The sequence below is a fragment of the Rutidosis leptorrhynchoides genome, chromosome 6 (genome assembly GCF_046630445.1).
Source record: "Rutidosis leptorrhynchoides isolate AG116_Rl617_1_P2 chromosome 6, CSIRO_AGI_Rlap_v1, whole genome shotgun sequence".
NCBI classification, from domain to species: domain Eukaryota; kingdom Viridiplantae; phylum Streptophyta; class Magnoliopsida; order Asterales; family Asteraceae; genus Rutidosis; species Rutidosis leptorrhynchoides.
The window spans coordinates 127,130,823-127,149,384 of NC_092338.1; the positions used below are offsets into that span (position 1 = coordinate 127,130,823).

Here is an 18,562-nt window from a genome sequence, read left to right on the forward strand (position 1 = left end):
ACCTAAATTTTTAACATACTTGAAATAATTTACGAACTAAACGCAATATGTTATATTCGAAAGGGACTTTCGACCCTTAGCGACGGCAGTTGAAAATATTTTTTTTTAATTAAAATGCGATGATTATTATCGGACGGCGGAAGTACTAATTACATAATGTCAACGATCTCGTCCAACACATAATTATTTATCTTTATTTTAATTTGTATCAATAAATAAATAATAAATAATACTCTGTTTAAAACGGATACGGAGTATTACTATTTTTAAATAAATTATTCATCATTTTTCCATAAAGCTCATTTTTTTTGAAGAATCAGTTTTACAGCATCTTCATATGGCCAAAAAAAACCATTATTCGATTCTAGGTTATCTTAATTTCAATAAAGTTTACATCTTTATTACATATTTTACTACTTTATTTACTCTTTGTTTTTCAAATGAAGATGACTCTTTCACAATTTCAAGCTTTACGTATAGTAAAACTTCCCTCCAACCATTTGATTGGCGCTATATCAGAGGTAATTAATGTATGCATATTTAGCTTATTTGTTTTAATTGTTTGATGATTATGGAATTATTTAAGTTCCGATCATGATTTTTTTTCTGGTGGGTCAAAGTCATATGTTGTTTTTAGTGGAAATGATGAATATTTATATTCAACTGAATTTTAGATAGCAGTTTCATGAGTCGTTAAAGTCTTTGATAATTAGGTTATGATTGGTAATTTATTGACTTTACATTAATATATGTACACAGGATTAAATTTTGTATGCTGTATAATTGATTGTAAAAATCAATTGAAGTTGCTGCTAATATGAATTTGATTTAATAATCGTTTAACCCTCAAAATTTCGTTTTTTGTATGTATCTGAATTTTTTTGGTTCGTCTTACTATTTAATGTTTAAAGTTTTGATATTTTGATAGTTTAAGCTTTAAAGGTGATTTTTTTTTTTTTTTTTTTTTCTAAATACTTCAAAAGTGAAATAGTTTAATACATCAAGTTTATCTTTAGTATAGTAATAGTAATAGTAACTAGTAATAATTTTACGTTTTTGACTTTATCTAGTTTAATTTAATTAGTCATCTAAAATTCAAAAGTTTAGTGGTTTAACCATTTGAAGGATTAAATCAGTAAGTTAAAGTAAACTTGAAAGGTTAAATCATTTAAAAAACTTGACTGTTTAAAACATTAAAAAGTTGGAACTTGAATGATTTAACCATTATTAACCTTTTAAATTATGATTAAGACAGTATGTGATGTGATATGTAATGTGAATTTCTGTTTCTGATTCTTGATTTACTTATTTTAGGGGTTCACCTGAATTTGATTAGCTGATTGAATGTACAGTGTATAGTGTTCATATTCTTGGTTTTTACAGATTTTATATGGTGGGTCAAGAATATATCTAAATCAGTTTGTGTTGTTGAATATCATCGTAAATAAAATATACTTCTGGTTACATTTGGTCAACTTCATGATGAATTCAATCCCATTTCATGAGTTACTATTTATAAGTGAAGAACATGATTAATCCTTATATAATTTGATGCTTGTTTCCTGTTTCTCGCAGTTGATTTACCGACATCATTTTCTTCTGTGACTATTGCGTTAGAGTCCGACGTAAACCCTGTAAGTATAACTTTTTGCAATGTTTGGTCAATTGTCAAGGCTGCTAATAAGTGTGGGCCCCGTCAATCGTTGCAGTGGCTTTCTTGCTATCGTTTTTCAAGCTTTATTAAATTTTCAGGATAAAAGTTATGTTAAGAAGGCAAACGTATATAATCTACCAATGATATGCGTTCGTGAAGGCAGCCCGCCTTTGCCTGATGCATATAACACTTCTTTAACTGGCTTAGGTACAACGGTAAACTCTTTATTAGAAGTACTATTCTTACATTATGTAATTTTAAGTTCCGTAACCTAGGAATATTAAGTTCATTGATGACGTTTTTGGCCCGTTATTGCAGTATTGGATCCTGTTTCTAATGAATCTTTGGGAACACGAGGTCTTCAATTTGCGGAAAAATGTTACCCTATGCAGAAATTTGTTCACATAAGACTAACTAACGAACAGGTCGGTGTGTGAAATTGTCATACTTAGCGCATACGTTTTTAGTATCGGTAACTTAATGTCGTGTTTTTTTTTTTTACAGATTTCTCCAGGTATATGGTACTTTGGTTTATTTAATGGTATTGGACCAATGAGGACACAGTCAAAAATGGTACTTTGTGTGTGTGCGCGCGCGTGTGTGTAGATGGCCCGCTTGTGTAAAAATATAACCCGACTTATCCGGTTAACAGCTTGTATGTATTTCGTTTTGCAGATAAATCGAGGATCGGAATATTCTTTTAGTGGGAATGTTAGCGTTGAAGGTTGTATGGGCCCATTTATCTCGGGCCCGTTTTGTAACCAAACAGTTGACCAACTTTCATGCGTTACAACTCAAGAAAACATAGTATCTTGTAGAAACAACAACGAGAGCTCCTCTAGTGGTCTTAATGAACCAAAAGTTTATACTTTGGACTTGGACGCAGTTTCTGAAAAATTCACGATTTCGATTGAAAATGTCAAGGTCAACCAAAGTCAACTTTCAGTTGGTACAAGTAATCATAGTAGTATTGGTTTAATGTGTTATGTTCGCCATGGTGCCATACCATCATCATCCGTTCATGATTATTCTGGTGATATCATTAATGGCCCTTTGTTTATACAATCCCCAAAAGTTGGTCGGTGGTATATTACCATTTTACCCCTAGACCTCTCAAATGGAATGATGGGGCACGTTAAGGTCTTCTATTCATTGCTGTTGCAGATGCTTCAATGTCCTCAAAATAAAGCTGGTTTGAATTGCACGTGGGAACGATACATGCTTCAGGTTTGTTCTTACATGCCGAGTTATTTGCACAACTTTGTTACGTGAAGCTAACTATAGGTGATGAAATAGGTCCCACGTTATACCAAGTTATGGGTTAACTTTTCTGTTTTTTTTTTTTCCTTCTAAAATTGAGAAATATCATTATTGATCTATTATTACATATGCTCACAAATGTACATATTCCAGTTAATTTAATTACAGAACTTTAGAAAATTTTAACTTTTCAATGTGTGAGCTTCATATTGGAGAACTTTTATATGTTCAAACCGTTTCATGTTTAGTTATTCTTTAATATAAGAAGGTTATGTGTTGACCCGGTAGTAATGTTGGCAATTTCTGTCACATTTTATAATGAACGGGTTGATTTACATTGTCATTTATTTCGGATGTGTCAAGTAAAAATAGAAAGTGACTAAAAGGGAAATGGGTCAAACGGGGTGTGTTTTGTGAAAGTGTATATTTGATGCATACAACCTATTGAATGAATTTTTTTAAGGAATTTGATATAAAAAGTTTGTCCGCCCGTTTTGCCACCTCTAACCATTAGCAATAGAACATAACCCAATTTGATCCATTGAACTCTGTTTTGAATTTTTGATATGCATTGTAATGTTTATATCTGCAGACCGTTTTGAGGAAAGACCCTTCTCTTCCATTTGAATCATATTATCTACCGATGAACATTAAAGGACCTTCGCGTGCATCTAATTTTCTTCTCGAGCCTCTACGTAGCAACTCTTCACTCAGTCAAAGTCAAGATGGTCAAAGTCAAGATGTCGAATGGACTTATTTTGTACTAGACGTCCCATCTGGTGCATCTGGAGGAAGCATTCATGTTCAAATAAATTCAGATACTAAATTGAATCATGAAATTTATGCGTTATTTGGTGGATTACCATTTGAAGATAAATGGGATTATTTTTATGCCAATTCAACTAGTAACAGTGATGGTTTTATGTTCTTTAAGTTATACAAATCGAATGAAAAAAGTATTGGTTTTTATATCGTCTATGCTAGAGAAGGTACATGGGGTTTTGGTATAAAACATTTGACTTCTTCTATTCAAAGTCAAAGTCAAACTTCTATGGCGATTTCAGTTGAGCGATGCCCGAGGAAGTGCTCTTCTCATGGAACATGTCAAAATGGTGTTGATATGAGTGGGTTGTCACTATACAGGTATTTCATATATCGTATTTCATCATATTCGAATAAAACCTGGTTTTTAGACACTTCCTTGAAATCATATATCCAGACAAATGTGAAATGCGGTAGTATTAATTTGTATTATTAATCTTTTTTATTTTTATAATTTATTTAAGCTATTGTTGGTGTGATCGTACCCATGGAGGCTTCGATTGTAGTGTGGAACTTGTCTCCCACCGAGGTAATTTTTATAGTCAATTGTTTTCGATGGACGATTTTGTTTACGGCTCCCATCTTCTTTTTGTTTTTGTTTTTTTCACAAATGGGACCCACAGTCACAGACTCGCATCTTAATTTTCGCTGCATTATGTGAATATTTCTCTTGTAGGTTATATATTGCAATCCATTTCACTGATAGCGTCTAATGCTGCCTTCGTATTACCGGCATATAGGGCCCTACGTCAAAAGGTAACGGCAAGTTGAGATAACATTGAAAGGCAAAAATCACAAGAAGAATATTCTAGCATGATTGTTTATATTTCGATATCTAATCCCGTAAATACAGGCATTTGCTGAGTGGGTGCTCTTTACATCTAGTGGTATTTCAAGCGGATTATATCATGCCTGCGACGTTGGTAGTTGGTGCGCACTATCTTATCGGATTTTGCAGGTCAATAAAATCTTCACTTTTTGACGCGCGCACACACACACATGGTTGCAAACGACCCCATTTCGTGCCGTTGCGGCGGTTTGGTGACTAGCCAATCCCGTCTCGGTCAAAAGTACAAAAGTACAATTGGTGACTATCGGTCAAAAGTTGGGTCAAAAGTCGGGAAAAGTCGGTCAAAAGTCAGAAAGTCGGTCAAATCAGTCAAAATTGTCATGTTTTAGTTTGATTTTTTTTTTTTTGTTTTTTTGTTTTTTTTTTTTTTGTAATAAATTGACGGGGACATTTAAAATATGTATATAAATATATATTTATATATTTGAAAGTCAACGTCGGTCAATGTCCGTCTCAACCCCGTCTCGACCCTTTAAGGTCCCCACCGTCTCGACCCTTTGCTCCCCTCCGTCTCGACCCTTTAAGGTCCTAAGGTCTCACCGTCTCGACCCCGTCTCGCGACTTTTTCGACCTTGCACGCGCATACACACCCATTTATGTGATGGACTTATAATAATAACACAATATATATTACATTCAGTTCATGGATTTCTGGCTTTCATTCATGGCTGTCGTGAGCACATTTGTGTACTTAGCTGATATCGATGAAGCTTCAAAAAGGACAATTCATACAGTTGTTGCCATCCTTACAGCACTCATGGCTGAAACCGGCGCAACGAGGTACACTTTGCAAGGTTGTACTACTTGCATAGACAATTATAATATTATTCTCACAATAATTTCGGGTTTATATGTTTTTCGCAGGTCCTCAAACATTGTTCTTGTAATAGTAATCGGAGCAATTGGTCTTCTTGTTGGTTGGTTGATCGAGTTCTTCAGGCATTATAGGCGGTTCTCGTATTCTGCAGAAACTTTACTAAATGTGCTTCATAGGTGAGATTCTTTTGTATAGCAAGTCTTTAGGCTACAAAAAAAAAAAAAAAAAAAAAAAAAAAAAAAAAAATTGTGAATTATGGAGTGTTACATTGTGATCCAGGTGGCAAACGATCAAAGGATGGTTTCGTAACCTTGTGAAGACTGTTGTTAAACGTTTTCGGTGGTTTTTTGTGCTTGTGGGATTCATTGCATTAGCAATGGCTGCTATAAGCTGGAGCCTTGAATCAACCGAAAGTTACTGGTTTTGGCACAGGTTAGTTACAACTTACAACTGCTAAATTTGTGTTTGGTTGTGGTCGTTGATAGTTATTTTGTTATGTTGAATAATTATATCGTTAACGTGTTTTGTTATTATTACATAAATTGGGTTGCAGCATGTGGCATGTATCGATATACACTTCATCCTTCTTTTTTCTGTGCTCAAAGGCGAATGTATTAGAGTGTGCGAATCACGAATCGACAAACGCAAACTATGAGTTGACTCGACAAGATTCTCTCCCAAAAGATGAAGACCAACCGCCAAACATTTAGCGGTTGTAGATGACAGATTCTTGGTGTGAGTACTTAGTGAGGGTTTGTAAATGATGACAAAAATATCTAAGATAAGAGTTGGTTTTGTCATTCATGTAAAACATATTGTAATATATAATGAGTTATAGCGCTGTTCCTTGTAGTTTGCATGAATTACATCAGCGGTCCTTATCTCTTACAAATTACACCGATAGTCCCTCAATGATTTTGTAGCGCATGACAAGCGTCCCTTGGTTTTCATTAAAAAATCACACCGATAGTCTCCAATTTAAACAAAAGTGTACTTTGATGGTTACTGATTTACTTACAATCTCTGAGGGACGATCAGCGCGCATTTTAAGTAAATCAGGGACCATCAACATACAGTTTTATGTAAGTCAAGGACTATTGATAAAATTTTTAAAAACAATTAGTGTAATTTCATGAAAATCACATAGACTACCGGTGTGATTTTCAAAAGTAAAGGACGGTGTAATTTAATATAAACCACAATGATTGTATGTGTAATTTACTCTCATTTTTATTTATAGTACATTACTTCATTTGTTTTTCTTCAATCCAACTGCAAAACTATCACATTATACAACGATTGCAATACACGATACACCTCTACACATAGCGAATGAGCTTCATCTCCGGACACAAAACAATGAACCTCCCCTGCAACGTTTAACCAACTAAAACCCGGTACCTTCACACAACAGTTATCCCGCATCTTCTTACGAATTTTGGCCACATCTGACCACTTACCAGAACAAGCAAACATGTTCGACATAAGAGCATAATTCACATTCTTATTCGGCTCCATCTTGAAAACTTTTTGACCCGCCCATTTTGCTAACTCAACATTTTTATGGACTTTACAATGTCCTATGAACGCTCCTAACGTGTCAGGCCCGGGTGGCATTGGCATTGAAACGAGAACACTATAAGCCTCGTTTAGTAAACCAGCTCGTCCAAGAAGGTCAACAACACACGTGTAATGCTCGAGTCCCGGTAAGATTCTATAATCTTTTATCATTAATTGTAAGTAATGTAAACCTTCGCGTACTAATCCGCCATGACTACATGCGGAAAGCACATTAAGAAACGTGACTTTATCGGGCTTTGGTACATTTTTCGATACCATTCTTTTGAAAAGCTCGATAGCATTTCTTGAATGACCGTGAAACGCGTAGGCTTGAATCATAGAAGTGTACGACACAAGATCAGGTTTGTTAATCGAGCTAAATGATTTTATAGCGGAAGCTATGTTCCCACACTTTGAGTATCCGTTTATAAGAGCATTAGAAACCGATAAAAATGGCACACTTCCATTTTTTAACGCGTAAGAATGAACTTGAACGATTTCATTGTTTAAAGCGAGATCACCACACGAGCTAACAACACTAGCTAAAGTCAATTCATCGGGTCGAAAGTTTTCCCGCAACATCTCGATTAGTAACTTAATGGATTCCTTACCGTCGTTACATTGTCCATAACCAACAATCATAGTGTTCCAAGAGATAACGTTTCTTGGAGACATATAATCAAACACCTTACGTGCATCAGCGATACTTTTATTCTTAGCATACATATCAATAAGCGCGCTAGCCACAACCACGTCCCGGTCAAACCCAAATCTAAGTACGAGACCATGAAATTTCTTTCCCAAATCGCTATACGCTAAACCAACGCAACAATTCACCATACTCGTATAAGTAAATTCGTCACATTTAACCCCTTCCAACTGCATCATCGAATAGACCTTTAAACCGTCATCTCTTAATCCGTTTAAGACATAACAAGACACCATTACATTCCACAAAACCAAATCTTTCTCCAACACATCATCAAAAACCCGTTTCGCTTCATATACATATCCGAATTTAGCATACATATCCACAAGACGACTATTCACATAACAGTCTTTACTAAAACCCGATTTTACTATCCAACAATGTATCTGCCTACCTGTTTCAATCTGCCCAACTCGAATCGACAAACCAAGTAAAGTCAAACAAGTAACACGATCAGGGTTGACCCGTTCCAACATCATCCTCTTAAAATAATATAAACCCGTATCCAAATTACGAATCAAAGTATTCCAAGTCGCAACATTTTTAACAAGCATTTCATCAAACAGTTTGCAGGCATCACATTAGATGTTGCATTTAGCTAATAACTTAAGAGATGAGATTGTAATGATAACAAGTTAAGGTAACGTAGCTTATTGGTGAATGCAACTGTTTCACTTGGCAGAAAAATAGATTGATGCTTTGAAATATAATATTATATTACGGTTTTGGTAATATTGGGAGGTTTTATGCAGGAATCTAACTTGGGCTGTCAACTGTTTTTTTTTTTTTTTTTTTTTTTTTTTTTTTGGTGTGAAATTGGATGATATTTTGGTTAAGGTAGCATATCTAAGCACAGTCATCAAAACATAAGGCAAACAATTAAAAGGAGAAAATAAATAAAGAATATCCATGTGTATAAAATTTGATAAAGAAATAGATATACTTGAAAAAGATATGTTCCTGCCCGGGATCGAACCGGAGACCTTTTGCGTGTAAAGCAAACGTGATAACCACTACACCACAGAAACCTTGTTTAATATGACTAAATATTTTAATACTTAACTTTGCATAAGGTAACGATCTTAATTGAGTATACATTGCGAGGTCATGATATACTTGATTGAAAGCATGCTATTCCAAAATATGCATGCAAGTAACAACTTCAAGCATTCAGGGGATAGCCGTAATCGTCTAGTATGTATTTCCATCTTCCTTGTATTTTGGCATATTATCCAAACCCAATGTTTACAATCTATGTTTCCAAACATTCCGAAAAATGTATGAAGTTCATCGTGCTTTGCGTGCAAACAATCAATGTTCTGATCGATTAGTTCCCTAATGTATATATGCTAAATGAATTAAGCACCTAGTATAATTTTATTACGTTTCACTTAATCAATGGCAAAGCCAGAAATCAACGTTAAGGGTGGCATTATGCAGTAATTAAATATAATAATAATTTTTTTTATAAAATAACAACGATATTCGATATAAACAAATATAACATATGACTTACAATCTTACTCCGTAAGAGTTCTTAAAATCTTACTCTATAACATTATCTCCTTATTGTGATTGGTGATTATCGACATTTTTTGCTTTAAAAAATAAAACATTATTCTTTTTGGACCCATGATTTAAACTAAGATCATTAAATAAAACTTATCATCAATCAACCCAACATAATTAAGGACTAAAACAATTCGTTCATTGAATTTGAATTGTATATAATAATAACAACAAATAATAATGTTAAACAAAAAGCTACATGAATCACAAAAATAAATACAATTTTAATTATACTAGTTATCAGAATTATTACAGTATGATAGTAGTTGATATTGATATTATATTAATACACTAATAAATAGGGTTGAACATAAACTGGAAAGAAAAAAAAACTAACCTTGCACAATAGCTGTTGAATTTCGCACGGAGACGTCATTAATTAGATAAATGTTAGGTGTGAATGAACATGAAATCAAGTTATACTCCGTGATTAAATAACTGAGTTGAGCTACTTTTTATTTAATTAACTTGTTGATATGATTCATATGGACTTAGAGTAATATGGGCCAATTGAGGAAGACTTAGTTTTGACGACCTAGTATAAATACAAAAATTATCATATATAATAACGAGCTTATCTAATTTGTTGGGGGTGGCATTGTCGCCTTTGGCCACTCTACTGACTCCGCCTATGCACTTAATGTTATTTGTAAATATTCATTATTGCATTCGATGTAGTGAAATATGTATAAAAATCAAGTATAGCTTGAACGGTTGGATCACAGGCCCTCAATTAATATTTAAATTTCAAGGACATAAAGAAAATGTGGAGCAAAACAGCAGTTCCATGGGTGAAAAGAAAAAAAAAAAGGAATAAAAATCTCCACACACTTTATTCATTTGATTTCTTCGAGATGGTTAACCACTTTTTTAATAACCGTGGGAGGGAGGTCATTTAGAACCCGCTGGCTCCAGAACTGTGATGACCCATCCTAGGACGAATACAATAACATATGATTATATCGCGAGGTATTTGACCTCTATATGATACATTTTACAAACATTGCATTCGTTTTTAAAAGACAAACTTTCATTACATCGAAAGTTGACAGGCATGCATACCATTTCATAATATCCAAACTATAAATGACCTAATCTGTCATTTACTTAATAATAATCTTTATTGAACTCAACGACTTGAATGCAACGTCTTTTGAAATATGTCATGAATGACTCCAAGTATATTCCTAGAATGAGCAAATGCACAGCGGAAGATTTCTTTCATACCTGAGAATAAACATGCTTTAAAGTGTCAACCAAAAGGTTGGTGAGTTCATTGGTTTATCATCAATATTCATTTCCATCATTTTTAATAGACCACAAGATTTCATATTTTCATAAACATCATTTTCATATCAGGCATTTCGCAAACTGCATAGAGATAAAAACCATTTAAATGGTGAACACCTGGTAACCGACCTTAACAAGATGCATATAGAATATCTCCATCATTCCGGGACTCCCTTCAAACATGATAAATTCGAAGTACTAAAGCATCCGGTACTTTGGATGGGGCTTGTTGGGCCCGATAGATCTATCTTTATGATTCGCTTCAATTAGGGTGTTTGTTCCCTAATTCTTAGATTACCAGACTAAAAGGGGCATATTCGGTTTAATAATTCACCATAGAATGTAGTTTTAAGTACTTGTGTCTATTTCGTCAAACATTTATAAAGCAGCGCATGTATTCTCAGTCCCAAAAATATATATTGCAAAAGCATTTAAAAAAAGGAGCAAATGAAACTCACAATACGATATTTTGTAGTAAAAATATGCATACGACGATACTGAACAATGCAGGGTTGGCCTCGGATTCACGAACCTATATTATTAATATATATTAAAACATATAATCATAATCGAACAAATTCATATGTTATATCTTAAATTATGTATTATATATATACATATATATATATATATATACATATATATATATATATATACATATATATATATATATACATATATATATATATATACATATATATATATTGTTTATATATTTAAAATGATTAATATCTATACATTTAGTTATATTAATATATCTATATGTATATAAAAAATATCGTTAGTTTGTTATATGTAAGTATTCATATAAGTAATGTTAATATTTTTGATATATAGTTATATGAAGTATTAATATAATTCTAGTATAAGTATATTTAAAGTACAAAATATTTATTTGTTAAAATGATAGTTTTGATAATAGTGATACTAATAATGTTATTAATAATAATAATCATAATAATCATAATAATACTAAAAATCATGATAATAATAAGTAACATAATAATAATAATAATAATAATAATAATAATAATAATAATAATAATAATAATAATAATAATAATAATAATAATAATAATAATAATAATAATAATAATAATTAACATAACAATAATAATAATAATAATAATAATAATAATAATAATAATAATAATAATAATAATAATAATAATAATATGAAAACTACCTTTGAGAGCTTTTCTAAAATAAATGTCCCAAACAGGGTTCGAACATGTGACCTCTCGTTCCCCTAACACATGCCCAACCATTTCTCTGTCCATGTTTTTCTGATTTAGTTCACGGACTAATTTTCTTAACCCGAAACTCTCTGTTTCCTTCTTCTTAAACTAAAACCCAAACTTACACATGAACCCAATTACCAATTAATGGCCCAAGCAGCAATTAATGGCCCAACTACACAAACCATATCCAGCCCAAATCGCCTTACAAGCCCAAGTGATAAATATTTGTCCATTAACAGCCCGAAGCAAAAACAATTTTGAGTTTGGACTGTTTTAAAATTTCAAACGATCATAGGAGTAGCAACAGAAAAAAAATAAAAAAAATATGCAGGCCTCATCTTCTTCTAATCTTCCATTCTTCCTCTTCTTTATACTCCTAATTATCATCATCATTTATGAATTCATGTATCATTATCATAATATCGCTAAACCTCCTCATCATCTTCTATATCTTGCAAACCGTAATCATTAACATTTTTTTTAAATATCACGATTATAACATCAACTTATTACCATCATCATCAAATTACGATTACCGTTTATCACCTTCATCATTATTGCAACTGTACCATCACAGACTCGTCTTCTTCCTGTTGCAGGTTATGGTAATTGGTTGTGAGCAGGAAATAATCTTGAGCAGTAGCATAAGCGAGCTTAGTGGTGATTGTCTTGAGTCCGGTTCAACATAAAATCGAAACAGGAGGAAACAATCAAGGAAAACTCGAGGGTTATGGAGGTTCACAAGGAAAAGAGAGAGAGAGAGAGAGAGAGAGAGAGAGAGAGAGAGAGAGAGAGAAGGAAAGGTGTGGTGGTTTTAGATGGTTGAAGATGTTAATGAGGTGGTGCTCGGTGGTTCATGGGTGTTAATGGTGGTAATCACTTAATGACCGAGGTATGTAGTATGTGGGTCTGATCGAGTAATTTTACATGGGTGGCGGTTATATGTGGTTTGTGGGTTTTATTTTGAACGGGAAATGCAAGCATTCAAGTAGCAGTTCAATTAGTTTTAATTAGTGTTAATGATCGTTGTTTCGGCTGTTTATAGTAGTAGAGGAATAACAATATAGCAGCAGCAGATAGGAATAGCTGCAACCCAAGTGCTCACATAGAAACAGAAAAAGGGAGCATCTTGCAGGTAAATGATGTGTTCGCGACAGGAAATAGAAACAGGAACATGAAACGCAGCTGTAGTGGCACAACAATGATGTATGTGTGGTGGTTCGAAAGGGAACAATAGCAATCAATACAAACTAGCGAAAATTTAAAATTCTTCTTTTGTTGCTTATGTCGTTCACGGGACCAACAGGACTAATACACTAACAATTACTTTAACAATTAATTGATTATTGCACTTGATATGCTTGTCCCTTTCTTTTTGTTCGAGCATCACCAACCCCAAGTGGGTCACGTCCCCAAAATAATGCAGTCACGAAATTAGAATAAAAGGGTGTCTGCTTTTTCAAAAGAAGAAAAAATAAAATAAATAAAGGTGTCCTTTCTACTTTATCCCTTTTTCCTTTTAACCCACAACAATAGCTAATAGTAACAAGGAAATTGGTGGTGGTCGAGAGTTTGCAAGGTGTTGGTAAAAGATCATGGTGGTGGAAGATTTGAGTCTCGATGGAATTAGAACACAGAAGAAGTGGGTGTGCCAATCTATATATCTCTGCATCTTTCTATATTACATAAATAAATCTATTGTGTGATAATAAACCTAATTTAATAATTAATAATAATATTATAATAATAATAATCATCTTAATTAAAGGAACGTGGAAAAATAATTGAAACAGGAAAGCAGCCCTTCTTTTTGTAATCTACTCGTCGACATTATACGGTTGTTGTTTCGTGCTCCGTTGTTAAACAGTGGCGGATAAAAAAGTATTTTTGAAAAATCCCATATTTTTAAATTAACTATATTTATTTATTTTGGTCATTATGGTATAAAATTAGATCATTAACTATTAAATAAAAATTACATTAATTATTCACTCGCAACCCCAAGTAAAATATAAAAATTTTAAAATTTAATAAATAGCTCCTAAATACATTTTTACTAAGCCTATAATTTATAAAACCCATTTTCGAATCGCCGTTTATTCTAAAATCATATAAGTTCCTTTTTATCTCGTTTACTATCTATCGAATGCCAATTGAACGTTACCATCGTTTATTAAATAACTTCAAAATCACAAAATATATATTCTATATACTCTATTTTTATATATATACTCTTTAAATAATAATTGTTATATATTATTATTATTTTTCAACATTGATTATAACAATTACAATATATAATATTTCATTTTTAAACTATTACTGTGATTTAATGTAACAACTCGTCCCACATCGACTACATATTGAAACTATTGGTCCCTTATAAGCTTAGAGTTATGGCTAATTAGTATCTCCCACCATGGTTTTTAGTTGAAACCTGGAGATACCTGGTTAGTTCACTGCTTATGATTATGAAGGGCGATTGTCTCTCGGGTTGGGACGGGCACTCGGCTAGTGCATCTCTTGGGGCCGCTTTGCGGGTCATTTCTGTGACGACCCAGAAAATTTCGACTAATTTTGAACCAAACTCACGATACGATTTCATAATTCTGATATGATAAGTAAAGTCTGTTATGTTGCGTCTCAAAATTTTTGAACTGTTTTCATGAATTCATTTAGCTTCGACCAATTTCCGATGATTCACGAACAATTAATTGTAAATAGATATGTGTGTACGTATATATAAATAATAATTTGAAATATAATTTGAAGTATTATATGTTGTTGTTATTAAAAATTAATAAAATAAAAATAGGATATTATAATAATTTTTATTTAAAATATATCTATATATGTAAATAAAGTATATTAAAATAAATATTAAATGATTGTAATACTCGTCTGAAGTTCCGATTGATATTAAGCAAGTTAAATTCAAACATATGTAATTTTAAAATAAACGGTGATACGAAAATGAGTTCTATAAATTTTAGGCTTATTAAAAATGTATTTAGGAACTATTTGTCGAATTTTAAAAGTTTTTATATTTTACTTGGGATTGAGAGTGAATAATTAATGTAATTTTTATTTAATAGTTAATGATCGAATTTTATACCATAATGACCAAAATAAATAAATATAGTTAATTTAAAAATTTGGGATTTTTCTGAAAGACTTTTATCCACCACTAATTATCAACGGGATACGATATTGTAGTCCGTGAAAACTGTCGGTAACTAAATAACAAATTTTACATCCGTGAATCCAAATTGTTGATCACTAAACTTTACTTTATTAAAGTTGTTGGCATACAACTTGACAAATAACAAATTGGTACTATAATTTTAATTATTAACTGCCTTACTACAATGGATCAATTCATATCCCATGATTGACCAACTGTACAACTATTAATTGGTATTAAGATATATAATCACCACAACCTGCTCCCATTTCTTCAAGCTTCGAACAAGGATAAGTTAAATGGATGCTAACTATTGTTAATTGATAGTTGATTGGTACTTTTGATTGTTTTTTTTTTTCTTATTTCTTCATTCCATTCTCGAGACATTGATATCGGGCAAAAAGTCACGTTTTTACCCCCTAAATTAGGCCCTAAAACAATAAAGATTAAAACTTTGTCGGAAAAATTATCGCTTTTTCAATTGATTTTGTATATTAAGTAATTACAAAGGCGATGCAAAAAGAATCAAGTAAAACGGAGCTAAAACGAAGATTCTAGAGCGAAAATGGTGAAAGACAAGAAATCAAGTTACGATCCAGTGAATCAAGGCCTGACCAGCACACCATACGGCCTGCCTGTATGGATACGCCCTGTCAGATATACCCCACCAAGTGCCTTCACCATACGGCCTGCCTTGCATACGACCTGCCAAATACGCCCTGCCATACGCCCTACCATACGGCCTGCCAGGCGTATTTGGCCAAATTCTGGTCTATTTAAGGGTCTTTCTCCATTCATTCCAAGACACACTCAACTTGCAATTCAATTTACATTTTCAATATTTTAGTTAGTTTTTAGTTAGTAGTTAGCTTAGCTTTTATTTTTCGGAGGATATTCCGGCGAGTCCCTGCGATCCCGGGCAGATTAGTTCGGCCTTTTCAGGTTTTTATTCGAAACGCTTGTATTTTGTATTAAACATGTATTCTTATCTTTTATGTTTAATAATGCGTTCCGATATTGCCATGATAGCTTAATTTATCTGTATGTTGCCATGATAGAAGTTTGGGTTAGCGTAATTATGTTAATATAGTACGGTTACTGTTATAATGCTGAACTAGGAAGTCTGATAGATTTGTATGCTAGCATCTTAAGGATTGACCAACTTAGGTTGTGATCAAGACTTGTCCACCTATATGAAATTAGCTACTTCATAGGATTAAGACCCCCGGTTATACTGTATCTGAAGATTCTATGAACTCGGTATGGCCGGAGTTCCCGAGAGGCATTTAATGTACTTTTAGGACACGGAACCTAGGAATTGAGACATGAATGATCTAGTATGCCTATTGACTGTTCCAAAGAGACCTCTTAGGAGCTGATAAGATCTAGTGAGTGCCTTTACTGTATGACCCAAGCCTGTTGCATGTTCTTGTCTGATTGTTGTCCTAGGTCTTAGTCATATCAACTGTTTAGGTACTTATTAGGTTTCTATCTGCTTTACTATCAGTATATTAACTGTAATGCTGTATAATATTTGATTTGTTGTGATCTCACTAGTATGATGAAATGGTTGTTAGTTTCCACTTAAGGTTTTGCCAACTTAAACCGACGGACTCCTTCCGTTTGTGATCAGTGTTCAATCAACACGGCACGTTGTTATTCAGTTATCTAAACTGATAACAAGGGATAGGATTAGAGCTTAACTCACTAATAAACCTAGTACTTTACTGAGGATAACCTCCGAGGTATTGTTACACTTCAGTTATAAGACCAAGTGACATACTTCTCACTGCTCAAAGAGAACTCCGAGAGTTCAGAGATAAGTAGGTCTGTGTAATTGGCTCATCCAACCAGATCAACATCAATCCAAGCATAGTCTTAACATAAGCATAATTACCTTTCCCTAACCCAATACTGATATCTTGGTCAACATTTCCCTGATCTGCATACTCCGGATATCCTTCCACTTTATTTACTTTTCCTTATTTAGGACCTTTAGCTAAAATAAACTACTATCTTTATCTAGGTAATTTAACTAAAAGACAATGATCCCCTTGATCTTCAGTTCATTAATCAGCATAAAATTCGACACTAGGTTAACTTACACCTTCTACACCTTAGAAAGTAAAAGTAAATTTAGGCCCCAAAAAATATAAATAAATGAAGACACTGTGTGCTACCAAATCGGACACCCTGCGACCTAACGACACCGCAGAAATAAAACCGTCCGTTAGTGGCATATCAGAGCTGTCCTTGTTCTTGGCGCCGCTGCCGGGGACCTCGAATATTTTGATCGAGAAAGATTTTAAATAGACAAAGTATTGTTTGGTGGTGTCTAAGAAAGACAATTATACACGGACCTGGTTTTTGGATTTTCCGAACAGTCTCCAATTATATTGGAACCAAAAGGATCATGCCTCTCCGTAGTCGGCCTGGCCACCTAGATACGAATAATCTGTGGGAAGTCCTATCAGTTAAGATATCTGATCTGGTTAGCGACCGAATTTCGAGAATAATTGTTTTTATTAAATTATCGATCCTTTTAGTAAATTAATATTTTCTAAAAGTTACTTTTAAGTCTTTTTATAAACAGAAAATCAAAAAAAAAAAAATGGAACGACAAGACACCCTTGCTTCTATGCATAAGTCATGCTTAGAGGAAAGAGGAGGACCAATCACCTTAGGAACCGAAGAAACTCCTGAAATCAGTTCGCACATGATTAAACTAGTCAGTATGATCTGTAAATTTCAAGGATTACCGACTGACGATCCTAACTTTCATATAAACAAATTTATCAGTCTGGTTGACTCTTTTAAGAAGGAATCAAACGAGAAAAACATTTTAAAACTTCATCTTTTTCAATATTCACTTTCTAAACACGCTTCAGTTTGACGCACTTAATCCGATTCAATTCACACATGGGAGGATTTAGCCACTAAATTCCTAAATAAGTATTATCCACCCTCCCTACAAACCTGTTTAAGAAATGACATCACAAACTTTTCTCAAAAAGAAAATGAGTCATTGTGTCTAGCATGGAATAGAGTAAAAATGATGCTTAAAAGATGTCCGAATCATTCGTTAAGTCGGGCAGACATAATCTGCACGCTTTACAATGGTTTGACCAAGGATGATAAGTCTCTCCTAGACATGGCTTCGCAAGGCAACTTCATGTCTCGAACAGCAGATGAAGCATGAGATCTCTTGGACACAATAGCTGCACAACAGGAAGATTGGAACAATGAAGCTGCTGAGAAGGATGATGTCTTCGCTCATACGGTAAAAATGTTGGAAACCAGGTTACAAGATCTCACCCTCACTCTTCAAAGTTCACAAGTTCCTAAAAACCCCGATGCTACTAGAACCAATCTAAGGTATCCTTACCCTAAATGGGCACATAAACAGCAAAATAGCTCGGATTATAATATAATTTTTCCATTGCACAAACCTACTCTCCACTCTAAGGAAATTTTAGCTGAATTTATGAAAAAGCAATATATGATAAACCTTCAAGTCATAGAATGCCAGAACAAGTTCAACACTTTGATAAAGACTTTTGAAGAATTAATCACAAATTATCAGCTTACGCTTAAACGCTTAACCAC

General features: G+C 33.3%; 2 protein-coding genes and 1 non-coding gene across 5 annotated transcripts; 1 reads left to right on the plus strand and 2 right to left on the minus strand.

The window, feature by feature from the left end:
• The first annotated feature begins 307 nt into the window (after positions 1 to 307).
• On the plus strand, positions 308 to 6,139 carry LOC139851600 (uncharacterized). 3 transcript variants are annotated; one of them, XM_071840683.1, is made up of 15 exons: positions 308 to 521; positions 1,576 to 1,634; positions 1,753 to 1,861; positions 1,973 to 2,079; positions 2,159 to 2,227; positions 2,330 to 2,881; positions 3,507 to 3,903; positions 3,979 to 4,057; positions 4,201 to 4,265; positions 4,413 to 4,492; positions 4,590 to 4,694; positions 5,227 to 5,366; positions 5,451 to 5,579; positions 5,683 to 5,835; positions 5,957 to 6,139. In XM_071840683.1, the coding sequence occupies exons 1-15, from the start codon at positions 338 to 340 to the stop codon at positions 6,111 to 6,113; spliced, it is 2,385 nt and encodes a 794-aa protein (XP_071696784.1). In that variant the 5' UTR covers positions 308 to 337; the 3' UTR covers positions 6,114 to 6,139. The 3 variants fall into 3 exon arrangements, with proteins under 3 accessions (XP_071696784.1, XP_071696783.1, XP_071696782.1); XM_071840682.1 differs by having other exon boundaries at positions 3,507 to 4,057; XM_071840681.1 differs by having other exon boundaries at positions 3,507 to 4,057; positions 5,227 to 5,579.
• A 421-nt stretch (positions 6,140 to 6,560) lies between these two features.
• Positions 6,561 to 8,351, minus strand: LOC139851601 (pentatricopeptide repeat-containing protein At2g46050, mitochondrial). Its single transcript, XM_071840684.1, has one exon. The coding sequence runs from the start codon at positions 8,224 to 8,226 to the stop codon at positions 6,667 to 6,669; it is 1,560 nt and encodes a 519-aa protein (XP_071696785.1). The 5' UTR covers positions 8,227 to 8,351; the 3' UTR covers positions 6,561 to 6,666.
• A 276-nt stretch (positions 8,352 to 8,627) lies between these two features.
• On the minus strand, positions 8,628 to 8,700 carry TRNAV-UAC (transfer RNA valine (anticodon UAC)). Its single transcript has one exon. It is a non-coding gene; the product is annotated as a tRNA-Val (tRNA).
• Between the last annotated feature and the right edge of the window lie 9,862 nt (positions 8,701 to 18,562).

Excerpts from the sequence above, each read along its gene's own strand:
- LOC139851600 (XM_071840681.1), top strand. The coding sequence starts at position 338 with ATGGCCAAAAAAAACCATTATTCGATTCTAGGTTATCTTAATTTCAAT. Across the intron at positions 522-1,575 it reads TGATTGGCGCTATATCAGAG|TTGATTTACCGACATCATTT; the intron begins GTAATTAATGTA and ends TGTTTCTCGCAG. Across the intron at positions 4,493-4,589 it reads ATAGGGCCCTACGTCAAAAG|GCATTTGCTGAGTGGGTGCT; the intron begins GTAACGGCAAGT and ends CCGTAAATACAG.
- LOC139851601 (XM_071840684.1), bottom strand. The coding sequence starts at position 8,226 with ATGCTTGTTAAAAATGTTGCGACTTGGAATACTTTGATTCGTAATTTG.